The sequence below is a fragment of the Denticeps clupeoides genome, chromosome 5, assembly GCF_900700375.1.
Source record: "Denticeps clupeoides chromosome 5, fDenClu1.1, whole genome shotgun sequence".
Taxonomy (NCBI): Eukaryota; Metazoa; Chordata; class Actinopteri; order Clupeiformes; family Denticipitidae; genus Denticeps; species Denticeps clupeoides.
In genome coordinates, this window is record NC_041711.1 from 703,116 (window position 1) to 714,304 (window position 11,189).

Consider the following 11,189-nt stretch of genomic DNA (forward strand, 5'->3'; position numbering starts at 1 on the left):
TGCATCCATTATGAGGTTCATTTCAACACCTGCAGTGACCGCCGGTGGAGCCGCGCTGATTCATATGTTAATAAAACCAGGTAGGGGGCTTCATTAATGGAGGAGGGGGGTTCCCAGATGTCTCCGCATGCTGGGGGTCGTAGGTCGGCTGTGTTCTTTATTTATTAACTGACTGGTACGGTAAACTAGGACGGCAGCATCTTTTGAACTGGGCCATCTCTGTTTTCTTCCTCGTACCAGATTTCTTTTTAGCCTCATTTATTCTTGCCATTAAAAGGGCAGAGAAGTTTAGTGTCTGTGTCCAGACCGGACCGGCCTTCTTATTCCACTCAGCAGTGTCCCCTCCGGAGATCCGGCTGCCGTGTGGTGTAGTCACACGGACCTCAGGGTGTGTAATAGGGCTGAACGACACACTGTGTAATGGCAGGTAACACCCTCGCCTGTGAACCAGAAGACCCAGGTTCGAACCCCACTTACTACCATCGTGTCCCTGAGCAAATTATAACAATATCTCTGTTAAAAGTGCTGTTTATTCTTGTATAAAGTCAGGTTGTCTTGTATTCAGGCCAATTTATTTATTTATTTGTTTGTTTTTATTATTTTACTGTTTAAATCATTTAGTATCATTTAGTAGTATATGGCAATCGTGTGATTTCTTGTGTGTGTGATAGCGACGGTCACCAGCTCGTCTGAGAATGAGGAGCGCAGCGGTTCCAGTCTGGAGTGGAAGAGAGATGCCAGTCTCAGCGTGAGGGAAGGTGGCCACCATGCGCTGCCACCCTGCCCGCCTGTTGCCGAGGAAGATGCTCCAGCCAGGCCGGGGTACCTGTCGGGGGTGGCCACGCCCTCAGGCACGGACGGGCCTATCAGCTATCACAGCTCCACCCTCATAATGCCACGGCCCAACTCGGTTGCAGGTGGGTGTGTGTCTGTTTAGTAATGTTCTACATGGACACGTTATTAAATTAAACGCATTTTTACGACGATGAGTAAAGCGTTTATTTTATATTAAATCCTAGACCAGCTTCACACTGGTCTAGACAGGGTTCTGGACTAACTTTGCAGGTTAACTTTTATCTTCTTTTTAATATTAACTTGTAAATGATGAAATCTGATTATAAAAAGTTCTTTATTTGAAGCAGAATTCTACATGAAAGGTAACTAACTGAGAATGTGTTGGTGCTTCAGGTAGCTGCAGAGTTGGGTAGTAACAAGTTAATTTACTTCGTTACGTTTACTGGAGTAGCTTTTAAAAAGTAATTTACATCTAAGAGTAGGTTTACAACGCGGTACTTTTTTTCACATTTTTGAATCAAAAAAACTACTTTTGCTGCATTGGGCAACACTTGACTTTTTAAAAACATTTAATTGCTTTATTTTTGCCAGACAGACACCGCCAGTAGATCCAACATGTTTCACCATTCAGACGTGGCAACAAGAATCATATGACACCCTTTCACCAATCAGATGTAGCCATGCGATTCAGTTACAGTAATGAGCGAAGTAGACCGCTACACATGTTATCGTGTAGCCGTTTTATTTAATAAATCAATGCAAACACACATAATTAGCAGATAGAATTTGTACACTCAGATTAATGACTACAAATCGTACTTTAAGAAGTTATTGTTTAATTTATTAGGAAATTATGTATAAAAAGTGTATAAAAGACTCGCGTGACACGCGTGAAGCATGTTGGTACAGTGATTTTGCGTTTTTTTGGGGCTTTTAAAAAGCCGTACTTGTCGGGCTCGGCTCTGTAATCCATATCTGACTGGTCCAGGCTACTCACCTCTCTGCCTGCACCACTTTCAGGAATATCTTCATCTCTGATTGGTGTACAATATGTGTTTTGTCGTGTGAACCGCAGGGAGGCCGGTAGCCCCGGTGCGATCTCTGTTGAAGAAAATAGGTCGTGTATCACACTCTAGAGCTCCAGGCTGTTCAGGAGGACGACAAATGCTCGCTTTCCTGGGCGGAGACCTCTGGGGCGGAGCCACTGAGAGAAAATATGAAACGAGGGCGACGCCCACTGGCACCGACCACCTAACAACGTTCCGCTCCATCCATGGCAGTTATCCCGTTGTCCTGATGCCAGATTTGAGGAGATTATGGTGGCGTGGAGAGATTTCAGCAGAGATTACAGGAGGGATGAGTTGCAGGAGATGAATGGGAACCACAAGCACCGACTGAAATGTCACGTTCTTACTGGACAGAGTTTGGTGTTGGGGGCGGGTCCATCTTCTCTGTGTGTGAATGAGTGTGTTTGTCCAAATGTGCGTTTCCCATCATCTAAAAAGCTGCATTACGGTAATCACAGCCGGATCCAGAGCACACGCACGTGTATGTGCATGTGTGTAATCCAGGCTGGCTGGATTCTGTGTGTACGTGTGTGTGTGTGTGTGTGTGTGTGTGTGTGTGTAATGTAATCCCTGCCCCAGATGAAACTCCACAGATGATCCCAGACACGCTGCTCATGTCTGATCCTGGACCTGCTGAAAGCCTGGAGCAGCTCAGCACCCGAAGCTCCACCCAACAAACTCCACCCATCTGTTGAACTGATTAAAGTGAAGTGATTGTCACTTGTGATATACAGCCGCACAGCACACAGTGAAATGTGTCCTCTGCATTTAACCCATCACCCTGAGTGAGTAGTGGGCAGCCATGACCGGCGCCCGGGGAGCAGTGTGTGGGGACGGTGCTTTGCTCAGTGGCACCTCAGTGGCACCTTGGTGGATTGGGATTCGAACCAGCAACCTTCTGATTACGGGGCCGCTTCCTTAACCGCTAGACCACCACTGCCCCCATTATTACATCAGAGCAGGGCATAGACATGCGGAACAGATAAATGGTGAGAATTAGAAGAGAACTGTGGGGTGACAGCAGATACAGAGGTGTTTGTAGAGGTGCTGATGGCGTGGTGGAGAGAGAGCAGGTCTTACATGAAGAATGCACCTCAATGCTGGATATTACAACACTTTCATTTCGATGTTTGGTAGGTAAGCACCGCATCCCTCTTTTAATGACCGGTCGCCATGGTGATGTGACTGACAAAACACCACCGGTGGCCGGCTTCAGTTCCTCACGCTCATGTCCTGACTCATGCAGTAACAATGTCCATGCAACGTCCCTGTCCCCACTGTCCCCTATACACCTCGTCTTAACTCACCTGTCTCTGTTGTAGCTACGAGCTGCACCAAGCTGGAGGAGCTGGTGTATCTGGATGAGCAGAGGAACGCACCACAGCGCTCGTCCATGCGCCTCCCGTGGCACGGCGCACACACGTCCAACCGCAGTCAGGACATTAAAGGTGGGCTTCTGCACCCTGACCTTCCACTGTCCTCTCCATGTCTGACCAACCTACAGGAACCTTCTAAACCGAGTCTAGTCCGCACCTTTCCATGGAGTCCTTTTCCTCATATTCACGCTCTGGTGGGACAGCAGGTGGAACCTGGTTGGCCAGTTATACCACAGCTGGTGACAAAGGCACGTGCCGCGGTGACTTATGATGCGAGCTCTGGTGTTTACCAGATGTCCTTTGCCCAGAGACACGTTGGACGCTTGTTACCGCGGCCCAAATTGGAGCATAATAAGAAAATCTCCTGCTGCAGGAGTCGGGAACATTGGTTGATTTGTTGCTAAGTGCGGCGCCAATATTTGCGGAACGCATGGAATGCACGGAAGCCAGCGAGAGGAATTTATGAATTCCATTTTTTCCCGTCTCTGTGGGCAACGTGCAGCTTCGGAAGCTCCAAGGGCTCCGAATGATGAATAAATTCCGAGTGTAAAAGTGCAGCACGCCAGCCGGCGATTGGCCCTCTGCCGTCCGCCGAGACGCTTTCACCCACCTCACATTTCTTTGTGCTGTGCTGAGATGACAGGTGTGTGTGTGTGTGTGTGTGTGTGTGTGTGTGTGTGTGTGTGTGTGTGTGTGTGTGTGTAAATTTGTAGTGTGGGAGAGAGCGTGAGAGACTGTCACAGATGGTGAGATTGATCTTTTATGTAAAAAAAAAATGGCTGAAATTCCCAGAAATCAGATATGAATTAATGTGTCCTCATTTTGCTCTAAAGATTGTGTGTGTGTGTGTGTGTGTGTGTGTGTGTCTTCAATGCTTTAGTCCATAGGGGCTGAGCGATTTAGCAAATTGAATAAGATGATAAAATCGCCACGTCAGGGTTACTGACAGGGTCAGTGAGCGAGAGACTGGGGCATTGGTGCCCCGCTGGGACGTCGGGGACGCAGCTTCAGCATCGGTGGGGGCGTGGCTCACCGTATTGGCATGCCCGTGCAGCTGAATGGGTGGAGCATGGGTGGACCACCCCGGGGTACACTGGGAAGACCATTACAGCGCCATGTCAGTTAATCATGTTGTGTTTGTGTCCCTGTCTGATTGACAGTTACGCTCACCAATCAGATGTGTCCCAAGTTAAAGACACGCCCACTTAAGCATAAGGAAGGACACTCAACTGGTGATATTCTGCTCATAGTGCAGTTCAAACTTCAACATATGGTTATGCTGCAGTCTTTAATACACATTATATAGTAAAGAGGGAACTGACTTGGTAAAAAATGCTAATTAAATCACAATTGTGATATCCGTAGTAATTCGCCATTAGATATTTTATTAATATCGTTCAGCCCTATTTGGATTAAAGCATTGATAAAAACGGAAATCTGTCTATTGCTTTTTCATATGAGATGTGTGTATATTACTGTTACTCAGCTCGCTTTGCACCTTACAAACCTGCTGAGATCATGCTGAAGCCCCTCCTCTTCGAGGTGCCCAGCATCAGCCTGGACTCGACGTTCGTGGGCCGCGACTGGCTGTTCCAGCGGCTGGAGGAGCACCTGCGGGGAGGAGGCGAGCCGGGAAGGGGCCGTGGGGCGGTCGTGGTCGGAAACGTGGGCTTCGGGAAGACGGCGGTCGTGTCCCGGCTGGTGGCGCTCAGTTGTCACGGAGGCCGGATGAAGCAGATTGCTGTGAGCAGCCCAGGAGCTTCACCCAAGAGTAAGAGTTCTGCAGGACGGGTCACGGTGTCATAATGTAATAATGTCATATCGCTATTCATCTCAAAACTTTTCCCAACTTTAATGTAGCATTAATGGATTATAAAGTAAAAAGTATAAGAAATTCTGAAATACAAGTCTGTATTGTAAGTCTTTTTCTCTTATTTCTTTGACGTCATTGTTCCTTATCGTTTGCCTTCATTTTTGTACACAACGTTTTACTTTACAAAGTGAAGTCATATGAAAAAATAAAATATTACTAACTTAATACATAAAAGTACATTTTGATCATTTTGCTGCTAATGTATCTGGAATAGCTGTGGAAAATGCCGTAGACAGTAAATGGAGTTTGTTCGTCATTTCAGGTGCTAATCTGGGCGTGGTTCCACCACTCAGCCAGTTGGATCAAGGAACAGGCCACGCCTCCGGCTCCGCCCAGACCGGGGCCCTGAAGAGCAGCAGTTGCCCTGGTACCCCAGAGCTGCAGCGGCACAGAGAAGAGGTGGTCAAGCGGCTTGCCAGCAAGGTAACAGGCGCACACACACACACACACGCACACGCACGGCGTGCACACACACACACACACACACACACACGCGCGCGCGCGGCGTGCACACACACACACACACGCACACGCACGGCGTGCACACACACACACACACACACACACGCGCGCGGCGTGCACAGGCGCGCACACACACACACACGCACGGCGTGCGCACACACACACACACTCAGCGTGCACAGACTCACACACACACACACGCGCGCACGCCGTGCACAGGCACGCGCGCACACACACACACTCAGCGTGCACAGACTCACACACACACACGCGCGCACGCCGTGCACAGGCACGCGCGCACACACACACACTCAGCGTGCACAGACTCACACACACACACTCAGCGTGCACAGACACACACACACACACACTCAGCGTGCACAGACACACACACACACACTCAGCGTGCACAGACACACACACACACACTCAGCGTGCACAGACTCACACACACACACGCGCGGCGTGCGCACACACACACACACACACGCACGGCGTGCACAGGCGCGCGCGCACACACACACACACACACGGCGTGCACACACACACACACACGCGCGGCGTGCACAGGCGCGCACACACACACACGCGCGGCGTGCGCACACACACACACACGCACGGCGTGCGCACACACACACACATACACTCAGCGTGCACAGACTCACACACACACACTCAGCGTGCACAGACACACACACACACACTCAGCGTGCGCACACACACACACACACACACACACACGCGCGCGCGGCGTGCACAGGCGCACATACAAACAAACAGGTGGTTGATGAGATTGTTCTGAAATTAGACTTCAGGAGACTCTTCTCTGCACAAGTTCTCCTGCCTTTAAAGTGAAAGTGACGTGATTGTCATTGTGAAACACTGCAGCACAGCACACGGTGACATATCCTCTGCTTTTAACCATCAACCTTTCGATTACGGGGCCGCTTCCTTAACCGCCTATGAACCAGAAGACCCAGGATTGAACCCCACTTACTACCATCAGGACACTTAACCCTGAGTGTCTCCAGGGGGGGACTGTCCCTGTCACTACTGATTGTAAGTCGCTCTGGATAAGGGCGTCTGGTAAATGCTGTAAATGTAAATGTTTTCATAGGGACAGATTGCACCAGGGCGTCTGGAGAATGGCTTCAACTGAATTTACAGCCTATCTGCGTACGATTTAATTTTTTTATTCAGTAATGAACTAATGAACTAAAGATAAGACAGTCGGCTTGATGCTCATTGCGTACAGTTTGCAGATTCCTGCAGAACGTTTTTGGAAGAGAGACCATAAAAAGAACAGGATCCATTTTGGAATTGAGCTCTGTAGTCTGGTAATAAGCCTTTGTGAACATGCAGCTAAAAATAATTTATTATTAAAATTAATGAAATAACTATTGTGGCAAGTAATAATGAGGATTGTCCCAGGCTTGAAGTGCAGTGTCCATCCAAATCGGCCCTTTGATTCAGCCGAGTTGGAGGTCTCCCCAGTAGCACCTGAAGACTGAGAAAGGTCCAGTCCACTAGTTGAATGAACTTTCTAGACAGTGTCCCTCCCAGAATCATGACCAGTTCTGGGTGGAGCTGAGATCTCTCCTTTCTGAGAAGAACTGGAACATGTTGGTCCTGAGCTACACCTCCCTAATCCTGCCATCTGTTCTCAGAACAGAGTTCCAGATTCAGTGGTTCTGGATGAGAAGTGACTCTCACCACGTGATCTCCTCCCTCGCTGCCCAGGTGGTGGCGTATCACTACTGCCAGGCGGACAACACCTACACGTGCCTGGTGCCGGAGTTCGTGCACAGCATAGCGGCGCTGCTCTGCCGCTCGCCCCAGCTGGGCGCCTACAGGGAGCTCCTGCTGAAGGAGCCGCAGGTCCAGGGCCTCCTCAGCCTGCGCTCCTGCGTCCAGGACCCCGCTGCGGCCTTCCGGCGGGGCGTGCTGGAACCCCTCGCCAACCTCCGCAAAGGTACCGACGTCCTGCACAACCACACGTAATGCTGCCTCGTTATTGAGCTTCAGCAGCACATACATGAAGTTCTGCAACATACTCCAGTAAAAGCAACTTTAATCCCCATCCAGACGAGAACGTTTCTAAAAAACCACACGGGAGCGTTACCTGAAATGTAGTCGTCCACATGGACGCAGTTGGGGTTTGTAATATTTAGTGTTTAATGGTTTGAGTAAGATGTGTGGAGTTAGGACGACCAGATGGAACTTGTCTGGCCGATTAAACATTGGTAACGAACCCACAACAGCCTAGTATAAAAGCATAAATAATATGCAGTGCTGTCATCATTTTGATTCATTGTTGAGTGCATTAGATAATGTTAATATTTTTACATTTTACTAAAGTAGTCTGTTGTAAAATACTGGCCTTTTTATTATTCATATTCCTGATTCTTCCTAATTTGACAGAAAAGAAGATTGCAGAAGAAGATTATATCATCCTTGTTGATGGCCTGAACGAAGCTGAATTCCATAAACCAGACTATGGTGACACCATCGCCTCCTTCATCACCAAGGTCATCTCCAAGTTCCCCTCCTGGCTCAAGTTGGTGGTGACTGTGAGGGTCAGTCTGGTGGTGAGTGCCTGCACACTCACACTGGACTCTGTGTACAATTTGCAGATAATAAAAGGGGATTAGGTGTCGTGCCAGAAGCAGTCTGAGAGTCAGAATTTGCTCTGGATATTAAATCTGATTTAGTCACTCTTTAAAACTATTTGATTACATTACTTTCATATTTATATTTTAAAATCCTCTTGAAACCACCCAATCTGGCAACATGGTTCCTGGAGACTTCAGGGCCGCTGCTTTTATCAGCTTTCTTCTCATTTAACAAAATCATGGTGAAGAGTACTGAGGTTATTAATAACCTATAATGATGCTAATCACTTATCACTGTTGGACAGGAGGTCACCAGTCTTCTGCCCTTCCCCAAAATCTCCCTGGATGATTTTCACGACAAGGACATCACGTCTGACCTGAATACCTATATCCAGCACAGAGTAGATGCCAGCGTAGAGATTGCCAGCAACATCGCTCTCAACGCCAAAGCCGACCCCACCTCCATCTCCAGGTTTACCTCCCACCTGGTCTCACGCTGCCAAGGGTCCTACCTCTACCTGAAGCTGACCCTTGACCTCTTTGAGAAAGGTCACCTGGTCATCAAGAGCTCCAGCTACAAGGTGGTGCCTGTGTCCCTGTCGGAGGTTTACTTGCTGCAGTGCAACATGAAGTTCACGAGCTCTTCGTCCTTCGATTGTGTGATGGCCGTCCTCAACGTGGCGCTGGCGTCCCTCCACCCGCTGTCAGACGAGCAGCTGTTCCGCGCGCTCAACGCCGGTTCCATGAGGGGGACGCTTGAGTGGGACGACTTCCAGCAGCGCATGGACACGCTCTCCTGCTTTCTGATTCGCCGCAGAGACAGGACCCGCATGTTCTGCCACCCGTCCTTCAGGGAGTGGCTGGTGTGGCGGGCGGATGGCGAGAGCACCGACTTCCTGTGCGACCCCCGGTAGGTGGAACCTCCCCACTCCTGAGTGGAGCAGAAGTTTATTTTACTTTATTTTACTTTATTTTGCAGAGAGACTTATAGGAGGACGACACCAGCAATTCTCGTTCGATTTCTATAGATTTTGATTTTGATTCTGATAAGGCCCAACTTGTCAGCAAAGAGCATGCTCGGAGATTGCGTTCTTTTATGATTTATTTTGTGCAGTGTGTGTAAGTGTTAGATTTGTCTGAAATACTTTTTGAATAAGTGGGTATGGGTACGGGTACGAGCTCGACACGACCCCGATGTTACGTCCTGGTCCAGGTCAGGAACGTGAACAATTAGAAAGAGGGAGGGAAACGAAGTGGTTTTTAATAAAACAAACAATACAAGTCACGCCTTGACACACCGTCAGGCCACGAAAAGCACCGGGTAGACTAAATGAGAGCAGGGCATCGGTCTGGCGTACTTTCCCATTCTCCCTTTCCTTCATACCGACCCGGGTTCCCTGTATTTACAGCTATGATCTAGACTGCGTGGTCCATCTACTAACGTCTGCTGAAATGTATTTTAGAGTAAATCAGCAGATCCTGACGGTGCTCCATCATGGTAACTCTGCTCAGGAGGAAATTCTTCGTTTTTCCCCTGAACGTATTGTCCAATCACATGACTTTTTGGACCATTTTGGGGCACTTGGACAATTTGGTATGATTCAGTTCGTTTCAGGTCACCATCATTCCAGACCTCTTCCAGACGTTCTGGACTCTTCCGTCTTCCTGCCCCACGCTGTTGCATTTTTTAAAAGCCTAGTGAACTTGAGGGAATTTCTTCACATTTTCTCTCAAATGCACACTTGGACCCAAAGATTGACTAGATTTGATTATATTAGACTAAAAAGTTATTAGAACAGATGTCGGTGGCCAGAAGTTTCTGTGAACTTGGTACAAACATTTACTATGGTCAACGGTCAAATGTACATTTTTGTACAAATGTACAAAATGCAATATTATAATGTACAAAAACTGAATAATGTTTAAAGTCTTGTTGAACAAATTAAATCAAATGAAAAAATGTTTGTCAATGTTAATTATTACCACATTAAACCATGTTTTCCTTCCGTCATTATTCTGTATGAGTAGTCATGTGGCATCACCGTAACACCGTTGGACGAGTGTCTCACTTCGATGGTGGCATTAAAAATTCATCTTGTTAATGTGGTGTTGCCATGTTTAATTTGACACTCTTGTGTGTGTGTGTGTGTGTGTGTGTGTGTCTGACCTTGACAGGAGTGGTCATGCACTCATGGCCTTCATGCTGTCACGACAGGAGGGCAAGCTGAACCGCCAGCAGACCATGGAGCTGGGCCACCACATCCTCAAAGCACACATCTTCAAGGTACACACACACGTGTTCACTCACAAATGGATTTTCCCTGACTGTGGTTTCGCTCACAGGGCTTGAGCAAGAAGACGGGCGTGTCCTCCAGCGTTCTGCAGGCTCTGTGGGTGAGCTGCAGCACTGACGGCCTGTCTGCTGCGCTGGGCTCTCTCAGGAATCTCTACACACCCAATGTGAAGGTGAGGCGGCGTCCACCTACACCCCGCCCAGCTGCGTCCCCGACCCCACAGCGGGTCACTAATGCCCCAGTCTGTCACTCACTGACCTTCTCCAGCCAGGCCAGCATGTAAAACAGCGCCCTGCGCGCTCGAATACGTCTTCGTGGACCGCGTGGGGTTTCGGTTTTGCAGATTACTGGGACAGTGGCGGCCTAGCGGTTCACCTCACGTTTCACATCAGTACTCGTGACTGGGCGTGTCTGCCACAAAAAATCACAATTCAGTTCGGCTGCGCATGAAGTCGCCGCGTAGCGAGGAAGATAATGCTAGAAATGACTGGAAGTGACGTCATTGTTGACCAGCACTGTTTACGTCGTTCTGAGCGCATGAAGAGCTCCAGGACTGCAGTCGGTGATGAAGAGGAAAGAAAATAGAAATGCATTTAAAGAACAGGCTGCTTTCCTGAAGGGATCCTGCTTTCTCACAACTTTGTTGATTTCAGGATATTGAAGAGGTGTGTGTGTGTGCGTGTGTGTGTGCATGCATGCGTGTGTGTGTG

The 11,189-nt window shown here is 48.6% G+C and overlaps 1 protein-coding gene and 1 long non-coding RNA gene across 3 annotated transcripts in view; one reads left to right on the plus strand and one right to left on the minus strand.

Moving 5' to 3' along the window:
* The window catches only part of LOC114790077 (protein TANC1-like), a 39,010-nt gene extending 28,243 nt beyond the window's left edge, over positions 1-10,767 (plus strand). For both annotated transcript variants that reach the window (XM_028979786.1, XM_028979787.1), the window contains exons 7-15: positions 672-917; positions 3,185-3,310; positions 4,725-5,009; positions 5,374-5,534; positions 7,314-7,545; positions 7,995-8,161; positions 8,491-9,095; positions 10,361-10,469; positions 10,529-10,767. In XM_028979786.1, the coding sequence (XP_028835619.1) occupies positions 672-917; positions 3,185-3,310; positions 4,725-5,009; positions 5,374-5,534; positions 7,314-7,545; positions 7,995-8,161; positions 8,491-9,095; positions 10,361-10,469; positions 10,529-10,762 (2,165 nt within the window). In that variant the 3' untranslated portion in view covers positions 10,763-10,767. The remainder of the gene's footprint in view (positions 1-671; positions 918-3,184; positions 3,311-4,724; positions 5,010-5,373; positions 5,535-7,313; positions 7,546-7,994; positions 8,162-8,490; positions 9,096-10,360; positions 10,470-10,528) is intronic.
* On the minus strand, positions 8,179-11,060 carry LOC114790093 (uncharacterized). The gene is made up of 3 exons (XR_003749765.1): positions 10,353-11,060; positions 8,740-9,116; positions 8,179-8,189 (listed from the first exon to the last, which is right to left on the minus strand). It is a non-coding gene; the product is annotated as an uncharacterized LOC114790093 (long non-coding RNA).
* Positions 11,061-11,189: the final 129 nt, after the last annotated feature.